This window comes from Cyprinus carpio, chromosome A18 (assembly GCF_018340385.1).
Source record: "Cyprinus carpio isolate SPL01 chromosome A18, ASM1834038v1, whole genome shotgun sequence".
NCBI classification, from domain to species: Eukaryota; Metazoa; Chordata; class Actinopteri; order Cypriniformes; family Cyprinidae; genus Cyprinus; species Cyprinus carpio.
The window spans coordinates 17,184,961-17,197,979 of NC_056589.1; the positions used below are offsets into that span (position 1 = coordinate 17,184,961).

General features: G+C 35.5%; 1 protein-coding gene across 2 annotated transcripts; it reads right to left on the reverse strand.

Annotated features, from left to right (window-relative positions):
• Positions 1-429: 429 nt before the first annotated feature.
• On the reverse strand, positions 430-3,452 carry LOC109110026 (ras-related and estrogen-regulated growth inhibitor-like protein). 2 transcript variants are annotated; one of them, XM_042775182.1, is made up of 4 exons: positions 3,121-3,452; positions 2,954-3,007; positions 2,784-2,860; positions 430-2,338 (listed from the first exon to the last, which is right to left on the reverse strand). In XM_042775182.1, exons 1-4 carry the CDS (start codon positions 3,191-3,193, stop codon positions 1,913-1,915), a joined length of 630 nt encoding a protein of 209 aa, XP_042631116.1. In that variant the 5' UTR covers positions 3,194-3,452; the 3' UTR covers positions 430-1,912. The 2 variants fall into 2 exon arrangements, with proteins under 2 accessions (XP_042631116.1, XP_042631115.1); XM_042775181.1 differs by having other exon boundaries at positions 430-2,341; positions 3,121-3,451.
• Between the last annotated feature and the right edge of the window lie 9,567 nt (positions 3,453-13,019).

A 13,019-nucleotide genomic window follows, 5' to 3' on the forward strand; every position in this document is an offset into this window, starting at 1 on the left:
CAACCCATAAAAACAAAGATTATACAAATAAGATTTGATCTCTATGACAGGTTCATTACTCAGCTAAAAAGAAAACGAACAAAGTGCAGGAATAAATGATATACTTCATAGTCATATTTTTACCATGTCCCAACAAATCTTAAGTCAAATCAAAAATCAGCTAATTAAAATCTTTTCTTTTACACTTGAACACCTCTTTAGTCATATCACAAAGCCCTGATCAAAATCTTTACCTGCACACTTGTAATGCCTGATTGTGGTCTATGAAAATAATTATGATTTTTTTTTTTTTTTTTAGATTGTTGATAAATAAATACTCTTGTACATAAACTGTCAGCTTTACACCATGTATTCATTGCATTTGTTCCCCTTTAAACTTCTATCTGGAATCTTTTTTTTTTTTTTTAAGTGTAACAATGTATTCAGAACTTTTGACAACCTGTTTTTGGTGTAATAATGTATTCAGTACAAATACAGCATATTCATTTACTGATTGTAACATTGCGCTGTACAGTGGCTCTCATGGGAAGTGTTCCTTTGATTATTAGATTTATAGCACAAAAATTATTAAACAGTTTGGTCTAGAAACCAATACATGTTCTCCATAAAGCACTTGAACAGCCTCAGAAAAGAAGCTGGGGAAAAATAACAAATTCTGTGCTGTTATCTGAATGCACACAGACAAAATCATCAAACAGTACATTGTAACTGAAATGCAAGACGGCCTTGAACTGATAACAGCACTTTGAATAATAATACCTGATACTGTTGGAGACTTTTGTATTTGATAAATGTAGCATAAGACAATGTTGTCTTGCGTCAGCTTATACAGTATTTTTAGGCCACAGCGCATCAGCATTGACTCAGTCATAAAAGATTCCCACGGCCATCATCACAACAGTGTTTACATTCTTCCAACATTCATGATTATTTGCAGAAGCACTTACATCTTTCCTGTTGAAAAATGAATAGTTGACCCAACAATGAAAATTTGCTGAAAATTTACTCATCCTCAGGCCAGCCAAGATGAAGATGACTGTTCATTAATCTGTCAGATTTGGAGAAATTTAGCATTACATCATTTAGTCATAAGTGGATCCCCTAGAGTGAATGGGTGCCGTCAGAATGAGAGTTCAAACAGCTGATAAAAACATGACAATAATCCACAAGTAATCAGCATGAATGCAGCCATCAATTCACATCTTGTGAAGCAAAATGCTGCGAGTTTGTAATAACAAATCTAGGAAGACATTTTAATGTCAACCCAATCCCTCTGGCTAAAATACGAGTCCTCTATCCATAATATTGTTTTCTCCAGTGTAAAAGTCCTGTCTTCTGATTCAAAAGAAATTATGCACAGATCAAGTACAGTGTATAAGCAAAAGCAGTTGTTTGTGTGGATTACTTGTGGATTATTGTGATGTTTTTATCAGCTGTTTGTACTCTTCTTCTGACGGCACCCATTCACTGCAGAGGATCAATTGGTAAGCAAATGATGTAATACCAGATTTCTTCAAATACGTTCAGATAAAGAAACAAACTCATCTGCATCTTGGATGGCCTGAGATTGAGTAAATTTTCAGCAAATTTTCATTTTTGGCTGAACTTCTTTTATTAAAGTGAGCAGAGGAGGTTAAATTACATGTTTTTCTTCATGCAGTGGAATATTCACTCCGATTATGATTGATATTATCTGCTGCCACATAGCATTTTATTGAGAACTCTCCGATTTCAACATGTTCTCAATGGAAGCCAACACCTTAGCAGACATACTAGGGCAATCTCTTAGCTGCCCCCACAGAAGAGATCCCAGACTCTCATGCAAGCCACAGCAACGGCTCGTCTCTCTCAATGGATCTAAAATAGGTCATATTAGACCACATAAGCTTTATTTCCAGAGCTCCCATCACCTTCACAGCGAATCTGTTCGCCTACGGGCAAACACTGCAGACATGCTCTTCACAATGCCTTTGATGCCTGCTAACTTTTTCACAGACACTCTGGACTCCCTGATTCGATCCATCAGCCCATGGAAAACCATGAGGACACTGTGGTAGTTCTCAGCAGCTGAAACCTCATAAAACTGACAGTCTGCAGACAGTGCAAGCAGCCTGCCCTCTTCGCTGAGGACTGTACGGCGATGGTGCAGGTCCCTCTTGTTTCCCACAATAACTATGGGCATCTTCTCAAAGCCCAGAAAGTCTTTAGTGGATTTGATTATTTGAAGGAGTCTGGAGACTGAGTTGAAACTGGACCGGTCACAGATGCTGTAGACCAGCACAAAGCCATCTGCCCACTGGACTCTTTTCTCACACATCAAGGACTCAGAGGACAGGTCCTGCTGAGAAGATGACCATTGGGTATTTATTTAACATTTCAAAAGTTGTTTTTAATATTTGTAATTCATTACAGAACATTTTACATTTATGCAGTAAAAAAAAAAACATATGAAACCAGCCTAAGATGGTTTGATGGTTTTAGCTGGATTAAGACGGTCTTCTAGTCTATACATACAGCTGGTTTACCTAGCCTGCAAGTTACACAAAGTGTCCAAAACTCTTATAATTCCAGCCAACAGACCAACCTGACCAGGCTGGGAGACCAGCACATTATCTTAAGCAGGTTTATGCTGTTTTTTTTTTTTTTTTTTTTTTTTTTTTTTCGCTCCACCAGAGATATTTGAAAGTCATTCAATATAAATTAAATAATAATAAGATTAAATAGTTTACAAAAAGTTTACAAAAATCCTGAATTTTACAACTGGCTCTGAAACACTGAATCACCTGTGAATATGGTGTATCCCATATATTCAGAGTTTGCTCTCGTCCATCCACAACAATATTGTGAGTGTAAAGGGACTCTGTAGAGAAACCAACGTATCGGTTACAGTGAAATGAAAAAAATATATATATAAAAGAAAACTTATAAATCAGTCCGTGAAAAGACAACATACCAATATCTCCATATTCCCCGATGAATCTACGAGTCAGGAATCGGACAATAAGTGCTGCAAAAAGTTCGTAAAGTTACAAAATATGACTTTAGAAATAAATGCTTTATTTTAAAATAAAAACAAAATAAACATATAAAAAAACAAAAATAAAATAAAAATAAACTTACCAGATTTTCCAACATTGTCTGTGCCGAGTACCACGATGTTTGCATCCATTCTCGGTCCGTTTAGACTAGTCATGTCCTTTAGAAAGATGCTGCGAGTGATCTAGCGCGTCTCCGCCGCAGTCAACAAAGTTGAGGAGAAGGCGGAGCTTATACGTACGTGCTCGCCCCCGTGACGCTGATGTGCTCCAGTAGCTCGGCGGTGAGTTTCATAAACTGCAAAAGAGCAGATAACTTAAAGCAATCACAACAAATATTGCATGAAAGATATTAAAGAGCTGTAAGTCAGTAACCGGCATTTAATTGCTACACTTTGCTTAAAGGGACTGTGAATGTAAAGTAATTGTTTACATGGATTGTTCAGACACTGAACTTGTTTAAGGCCACAAGGTGGTGTGAGTAGACTATTGAGGGTTAGAAAACAATTGCTTCTACTCAGTGTGAAAAATACCTGCTAGGCTTTTGTTTATAAAATGTATAAAGTATATTTTCAAGTAAAAAGTCGCACAGGTTTCTTTAGCTAAAGGTTATATATATTTATTTCAAACCATCTCAGTTATAAATTATAACAATGTTTGTGTATTCTACAAAGTAAAATTTAAATAGCATCATTTTTTTTGTTATAGGTAGCTAGTGGATTAGCAGTGAATACAATAAAACCACACTTCCAAGTTGGTACATACTGTTACATACTGTATCTTTAAATAACTGTATTTTTTCCTGGACAGTAATGATTGAAATGTTCATTTGCTTATTATAGTCAAGACCTAAAGGCCCTCTCAGAAGGTTTTTTTTTTTTTTTTTTTTTTTTCTTTCTCTTAAAACATCAGTAACGATTAAAAAAAAAAAAAAAAAAAAAAACCTTGATCAGTGACAATTATTTTTTCCTCTGGTAAAATCCAGGAAAAGTAAAACCTGAAATGTACTATATAATGCATTGTCCATAACTGCCCACTAGGGTGCAGTATAATCACAATAATTTAGACATCTGTCCATGACAGAAGTGGCATAGGACAAAAAAAAAAGTAAAAAAAAGTTTTGTCTGCAGCATTTATATTAAATTAATTAAAATAGTACGGTTTAGGAGGGCAGTGTGTGAGGTAATCTGACGTTTTGTATAGTTGTTTTTTATGTATTTTTTGTCGCTTGCCCTATACAGACAAAACAGGAAAAAAGTATCCACCACCAATTTCACCAATAAATATGTCCCTTAATATTGCCATGCAAAATCAAATCTTATATAAAACTGATAATACTGTATATAAAATCTAAAATAACACTGCATGATATTGCCACACACAAACCAGAACAGAAACTCTGTGAGCACCTTCGTCAGTATGCATATAGTTTAAATACAAGCATATGCAAGCATATGTTTCTTTATAGAATAATAGCTGTTTGTATGCCAAGCATTCACATACTGATGAAGGTGCCCACAGTGTTTCAGTTCTGGTTTGTGTGTGGCTATATAATGCAGTGTCCTCATTAAAGATATGGGTGGCCTGGAGGAAGCAGCTCCTTATGATTTAGGCCTATGTATTGGTCCAAAGAATGTGGTACTATTTTCCCGACTGCAGCAGTAAAAACAGGCTATTGTTTGGGTGTCTCGATTACTAAAGAAGCAGCTGAAGACACACCTTTTCCACAAGCACTTAATCACCCCCACCCAAAAACCACCTACACACACACACACAAAGAAAAAACAATTTTTCTACTCTGCATTTCTCCTCTTCTTTAGCTTGCTTCCTAATTTAGTTGTTTAATGAGCATTGTGTATGATGATTATTATTGGTTCTCTGACAAATTGCGATTGTTCTTTGCTTTGGTATATAAATGTAAATTATTTCTTAACTTCTGATTGTACTATACCTTCAGTCATACACTCAGTTGACTGTCTGCATGTGTCTGCCGTCCTGAATTGTTCTGCTCCCATGCCAAGCAGTAATCCTACCTGATGGGATGCTTCAAATAGTGCCTGTGTTTTCAGTATCTAGGGGGTCCTCATAAACTTGTCCTGCTCCTCATGCCACCCTGCTGTCCCACCTGCTGTTGGTATGTGTGATTCATTTAATCTGTGACTAGGATGTGAAGTTGCTCACTGTTTTTTCATGGAAGTCATGGAAGGCCACATATCATTTGTGACTCAGAAATTAGTTTTCTATTAAGGGGCACTATTTGCCCCTGGGACTGATTTCTGGGGCTTTTTTATACCTTTGTAAGAGCAATTTTTAAAATTAACTACTAATTGTATTTCTGTGTTTTTTTTTTTCTTATGTAAGTATAGTAATATTCTCACCAAAGGATCCTCTGCAGTGAATGGGTGTTGTCAGAATGAGAGTCAGATGTCAGAATAAGGTGCGAAATAGTCCATTTAAGGTTACTGACCCATTGACAAGCTGTTGTTACTTTTGTACAAAAAAAAAAAAAAAAAAAAAAACACTGTAAAAAAAAAAAAAAAAAAACTCAGAAAGGGTTAACTCAGGTTAACTCTGCATTGTACAGATTCGAAATGTTAACCTGTCAGTCTAGCCTTTCTGCTTTAAAAAGGTCACATAACGTGTTTCATCTTTTTAAAACCTTGGTATATGCTTGAATGAATTATAGTTATAAGTAATTTAGCCAGGGATCAGTCAAAACATAATATGGTTTGTTAATTATTTATCATTAGCATTATATTTTTTGTCAGTATATTTTGACTATTCATGTTTAAGGCTGTGAGCAAAATGATCTTTTAAATAGAACTAAAAATGCAATAAATGATCTGTCTACTGCAGATGAACAGAGTTAAAATATAAAATTTATATTAATTTACTTTTTAATCTATTAGAGTATCTCAAATGTTTCTTCTCTCCTACTAGAGTCCAGCTACGGTTATTATTTCCATACTGTCCTCATAAAAAGCACTATCAAACCAATCCGAGGCCACTATGGTGAAATGAAAAAAGTGCCATAAAAACTGCTCCCCTGAACACATTCAAATCATATTTCTGTGAATTATCCATGCACAGCTTAGTCTTACCTACATTGTTGAATGTTTCCATTTTTAGCTATCTATATTACAGAAAGATTAAAAAAAAAAAAAAAGTCAAAGCAATGACAAGAAATGGGTCATATGAACACAATATAATGTGATATAGCTCATTACATGCTTGACAGACAGTAAAATATGGTATTGTGCTCTTGCTACAGGGTTAGAAGAGCACAGTGTGCAAGGTCATTAAGATTCTCTTAGGAAAATGTTTTAATGTCTTGTGAAACGAAGTATGTATATATATATATATATATATATATATATATATATATATATATATATATATGCTTGTGGCACCAAAGGGAATGTAGATAATATTGTACACAATATTAAAAATGTTGTAAATGTTAATTAAAAGCAAGTTTGCATTTGAGAAAATGTTGGCCATTGAACACCAGACTACTGATTTGCAGTTGGTAGATTTTGCATGAACTTTGATATCTAGTTACAAACCCAATACTTCTAACCCCCCACTTACTGCCATATATTCATGCAAAGTCAGTTCCAGTAAAGCAGCTAAGTCCATGTGTGTGCTTATGCAAATGAATCTCCTTATGGACTAATCTAAACCCGCTTCCATTCTGGTTATTTCAACTTTTTCCTGATTCAAGTGTAAACTGTCCAAAGCAAAGAGTGACTTTGATGACTTGCAGCTACTTGTATACATTAAACATTATTCTGTTCAATTTATTTAAAGTGACAACACTGGAGAGAATCAGTTTTGCAACTGTGAAACAAAATCTAAATGTGAGTGAAACACAGGAAATATTAAAATAGCGACCATTAATTGATTATTTCACATTTTCACATATTTCACATTTATACAATGTGCCTAATGTTAAAATTATATTAATTATATTTAAATTCTGATTATAGTCAATGCACATGCTTTGTATATTATTGCATATTAGACTAATCAAACAGGTCAAAGCTGCTGCATGGTTATTACAAGTTTATTACAAGCAGAGGCACACACAGAACTTGCTATCAACCCATTAGCACATTTGATTTGATTTAATTTGATTGCATCTCATTTCAGTAATACTCATCATGCTGAGGCAGAGGTCTTTAGTGCTGTACGATGAGCATTTCTTTCTCTGCAGCCCAGATGTGCTGTTGATTCCCGCAGGAGGATGATGGAAGAGAGAGGCTGAGACACTTTGATTCCCTTCTTGCATATTCATGTATGGGATTCAGACACTTCAATTATTCAGCTGGATGGATTTTCTTAAGGAACTGTCCCATGAACTGTCCACCTTGAACTGTGAGTGATGGGATTTAATCCCATTTCTGTAGCGGATAATCTTGAAAAGAATGTGTTTGGCCCTTTCTGAACACAGGCCACTGAATTTCATCCTTTTTTTAATTCCCTGTTTTGTTATTATAATGTGAACTTTCAGGCTAAATTCTACACTAAAACAGTGCATCATGTGCATCAAGTGAAAAAAAAAAAAAAAAAAAAATTAGGGGTAACTATGGAGGACCAAACATGCTGAAATAATAATAATAATAATAATAATAATAATAATAAATAAATAAATAAATGCAACAATAAAAAAAAATCTTCAAAAGAATAAATTAAATTAAAAATAAATACAAATAAAATTAATAAAGGACAAAGAACACAAATTTATTTAGGACTATATGAAAATGTATTATAGGACTACATAAAAATGAATTTGTTTGATCAAGCACATTTAAGTTGTGGGAAGTCATGGCCTAATGGTTAGAGGGTTTGACTCCTAACCCTAAGGTTGTGGGTTTGAGTCTCGGGCCGGCAATACCACGACTGAGGTGCCCTTGAGCAAGTCACTGAACCCCCAACTGCTCCCCGGGTGCTGCAGCATAAATGGCTGCCCACTGCTCCAGGTGTGTGTGTGTGTGTGTGCGTGCGCACTTTGGATGGGTTAAATGCAGAGCATGAAATCTGAGTATGGGTCACCATACTTGGCTGTATGTCACGTCACGTCATAATTTATTTCTTTATATGTTTTCCTATCATTATAGTTATTTCGTTATTTTTAGTATTTATGCTGCCTTAAAATATAAGCTTAGTCAACCTGAAATGTGAAGCTGTATTATGGGACAACACTGATATTTGAGTTATCAAATCAATTAAATTAAATCCAGAAAAGTTATTCTAACAATAAGTTTTTAAGTGTTATAGCCATTTGCAGCAATCATTTTTACAGAGCCGTGACCCTAAATCAGAGGTGCCTAAACTTTTTAACACGAAAGCCCAAAAACTTGACTGAGGGCCATGGGCTAAAAGTAAATGTTGCATTATATCCAACTATATTATGTTAAACTGTATTACATTCAAAAATTTGAACAAAAGTTTAAATAACATTGTTTAAATTATATTTTCAATCAATTTAACTAAAAACTCATTTAATTTTATTAAAATGTTAAAACAAAAATATAAATTAGAAATGAAGATATGATCCCCTTTTGTTTATCCCCCTGAACTTTTGAAATGGTATTGCTTTAGCCCATAGTTACTGGTTTGAGTATCTCTTCCTAAAAGAGAACTTTGTACCTCATTTCCCCCTGAAAGGTTATGCAGCTCTGAGGGATAGATAAGGAACAAAGTTGTTATGACAGTAAATCTGTCAAAGCCAATCCACTCTTGACTCTACACTTTGCTTGTCTTAAGATGGTGACCACTGTCCTTTATGAGGCACAACTTTCATTAGACATCATTAGACATCTGTGGAGGAACCATTACAAAAGGAAATGATGAGACCGTTGCTTTTCATATCCCCCTCAGGAAGGAAACGCTTGAGCTACTTTGCTGTAGAGCCACAATCTGTGCAGCGAGGAGGCAGAATCACACAGCCCACTGAGCCCAGCCTTTCACAAACAGCTGCTTGTAGTGCCACTAGATGTATTTTGGTGGGAAGGGGGTGGAAGCTGCTCCCTGCACTTCTCAATGTGGCAGAAAGTGTTACCAGTTCAACATTAATGCATGTGTCTTACTTTCCATTACCCGTCACTTTATCATTGTGTGTATATCAGTGAGAAACTGATGCTGAATTTAAATTACATCCTGTTGTTTATGTCTGTTGCTTGAGTGCGTCGTGAGGAAATTTTCTGAAAGGGTAATTTGTGTATTTCCTCCCTTAATTTCAAAAGATTTTTTCCCCCTAATGACTGAATCATAACAAAAGGAATAATGGTAGCACTTTACAGTAAGGTTCAATTTGTTAACATCATTCATTCATATTATAGGAACTGACTGATATATATATAATTTATAACACTGTACTTTGTGTTGTATTAACTTGGCATTAAATTACAGAAAAATGGTTAATGCTTCTACATGAGCATTTCTAATAGACTGACAACAAATTTGCCATCTTTCTCTCTTTTTCTCCCCACAATGCACAACTGTTATCAACATTGGTAATAAAATGTTTCTTGAGCACAAAAATCAACATATCAGAATGATTTCTGAAGGATCATGTGACACTGAAGACTGGAGTAATGGCTGCTGAAAATTCAGCTGTGCCTTCACAGAAATAATAATAATAATAAAAAATAATAATAATTCACAATATTAATGTTTTGCTTTACATTTGATCAAATAAATGCAGCCTGCATGGTTGAGCAGTAAAAAACTTATTTCAAAAACATTGTGCCAGGACATCAGACAGTAATAATAAGATGTAGTTGCCACCATCTGATAGCATATCCACATTAATATCCAGCCAGTCACTTGTCTGGAGACACAGAAAGGTAATACTAGCATGTGTGTGATCTCGTGACTTGCATTGTTAGTTGAATTTGTCTCTAGATATTTGGCATATGTGCATGCTTGAGGGAAAAGCAACAAATGAATAATTAATGGCATAAATATGTTAAGTGCTTTCAAATGGTCCCTAAACACTCAACAAAGCTACTACAATACTCCCCTTCTCCTTCCTTTTATACTTGCTTGTGTGTACTATGCATGCATGATTGATTCACTACAAAACTTGCCATAACTTTAAGAAACACTGTAAATTGGATAATGCAGCCCTCATGTATGAAAAGGCTAAGCTTTAAGAAAGTTCTCTTACTGGAGGAAAATCTGGTTCAGATTGTTGGAATAGCGATATCTTTACCTTGGCAATTAGTTTTAAAGACATTTTTCCTTTTAACCTGCCAGTAAAACTTGTGACAGAATAAAAACAGATTTCAGGTTCTCAGCTGACATGAATGCACCAATGAATTTAGCGGCTTTGTTCATTTTCATGAATAGTGGAGCAACTTTATGCCTTTTGCATTTTCAATATTTTTCTCAAAGGACACATTTGCCCTATTTGAATTGCAGCTTCCCTGACTATATGCACAGAGAGAAATACTTAACATTTATAAATACCTCTAGAATGTCACTGGTTGAATGCCATGACAAAGGGGCGAGTACATTCTATGCTTGCATTGTTTAAAAAGACAAATAAAATCAAGGAGTCTTTTCCTTCTTTAGAGCTGCACAGGATGTGAGCCAACAGGGTGTGTGCAAAATGAGAAAATGTAAACTATTTTCAAAAACACATGAAAGAATTTTCAAATTATGCAGTTTATTATAATCTTAGAAATCTTATAAAGTCTTTTTTTCTGTATAGTATCCAGGTTGCTTTATAGCACTTAAGATGCATTGCTTACAGCTGTGCCACCTTGAGTAAAAGATGTGGCTCCAGTCATGAAATGTAGACATTTATGTTTGCCCTTTACTGCATTCTCATCAATCCACATACTTCCAGTGGGTTTGTAATGAATTGAGAGGTGGCTCGGCACCCCGTCTCCAAACTGCTGTCACTGTCAGGCCTGTGAAAGCACAGTCAGCAACTCTAGATGAATTTATCTGGGTTTTCCAGAGTGAGAGAATCTGAAACGCTAAGTATGCTGTTTATTTCCTTCATCGGCTATCCATGGTGACAACTCATTCTGTGCCAGCAGAAAGAACAGAGCCCCTTTAGTGCATTTTATGTGCTCTTAAAAGGAGGTTAAGGCAATTTGTCTGTCCCTTGCTTTAAAATTCATCACGCCCATAAAACTGTATCAATCAGGGAGAGGACAGAATTAATATCAAACTCTGAGTAAGAATAACAGTGTCATTTATCTGAACGGTTTGGTTTTCTGTCTGTTTCAAAGTTTGCCACACCTTGGGATAAAAGTATCCTTAAAGATCAGGTCATATGGGTTTTTGAAAAATATCTTTTTTGCAGTTTATAATGTAGCTATCCTTAAATGAAAACAATCTGCAAAGTTAGTGTTAATCAAAAAAGTGCATGATAAATAAAGATATTGTCTCTCAAAAGAGAGAGTCGGTTCTGAATCGCCTTAACGAGTCGTTATATTTTGGAATCTTTTGCCTGTTACCGGTGTACGTCACTGGGTAACACATTCGCATAATCCCCACCTGCCCGTGAAATCCGAACAGAGTCTGATCTGCCCACAAACACTTCCGCTATTAGTGTGTTTACATCATGTTGAGAAGATGCTGCGTTCAAGAATACCAAAGAAATACAATTCAAAATTTTTGTTTTGTGCATGTCATTTTACCAAGGACTGCTTCTCTATTCTTGGCTTTTATCTTTGTTGGCTTCTAATCTTCTTAATTTGAACTAACAAGCACTCCGAACCACAACCTGTAAGTACGATTGATACGTTGTGTACATTTTCAATTGAGCTCTCAAAAAAAAGTTTTTGTGCTAATATGTGATGTATACCTAGTGCAGCTTTAGGTTTCCAGGTGAAGCACAATATCACTGTCTTACTGAAGTAGTTCTGATAATTCTCTGTGAACCCACTATTTCCTAAGAATGTGTCGATTATTGTAGACTGATGTTGTTCTAATGACTTCGTTTAATTATAAAGAATGTAGAGAAGCACTCAGACTTTATAATCATTGAGAAATGGCTGTTTATTGTGCTGCACCGGTAGTTATTGGGTTAATGGGGGAGAGACGAGCGAGTGTTATACAGCCGTTCTGCGTTCTAATTAAAAGGTAAGACAGAGCGTCTTTTGTCCATCGTTCTTCAAACATTATAGTAGACATATTTTGGTTTACAAACTGTATTGTTTCATCAGTTAGTCACGTTAGCACGCGGCTAAAGTTTTCACCAAGTGTTCATAGTTTAGCAGTTAAACTTTAGCTGTGGGCACGATTCTCTTGCATAAGTGTTTTTGTATTTTATGTCATAAGAACGGATTGGAGCACTGTATTGTTTTATGTAAAGGTGCTTTGTCAATGGTAGCACTGGCTAACTGGCTCACTGGCTCAAGGACCCCTCTCTGTGCCAATTAGAGCAGGCTTGTCCAGCTGACCAATCAGAGCAGACTAGGCTTGAGGAAGGGAGGGGTTTGCTCCGAACTTGCTAGGAACAAATCATTTAATGACTCTAATATTAAATGTATGTTCTGAGAAAATTGCAATGTTTTCTGTCCTTAGATGCATTTAAACCTGTTGTAGGGGACTCCAACACAATATTAGGACACTTTAAAATACCACATGACCTGCTCTTTAAACCACTTTTTAAAGGAACTGTTCACCCATGAAAATTTGCTGAAAATGTACTCACCCTCAGATCATCCAAGATGTAGATGAGTTCACTGGAGCAAGTATTATTATGGATTATGATTTGGTAATTTAGCCAGAAGTGAGGGGTTAAAGTTAAAATGTCTTAATGTTTATGTGGACTGATGAGTTCTGATGGCACCCAGTCACTGCAGAGGATTCATTGGTGAGCAAGTGATTTAATGCTAAATTTCTCCAAATATGTTACAATGAAGAAACAAACTCATGTACAGCTTCGATTGCCTGAGGTTGAGTAAGAGTAAATTTTCATTCATTTAATTTTTTTTTTTTTTTTTTTTTATTGTCAGA

Coding starts and splice junctions, on each gene's coding strand:
- LOC109110026 (XM_042775181.1), bottom strand. CDS start 3,193: ATGACTAGTCTAAACGGACCGAGAATGGATGCAAACATCGTGGTACTC. Junction 2,861..2,953: donor CGGGGAATATGGAGATATTG/GTATGTTGTCTT, acceptor GTTTCTCTACAG/AGTCCCTTTACACTCACAAT. Junction 2,342..2,783: donor GGGATACACCATATTCACAG/GTGATTCAGTGT, acceptor TCATCTTCTCAG/CAGGACCTGTCCTCTGAGTC.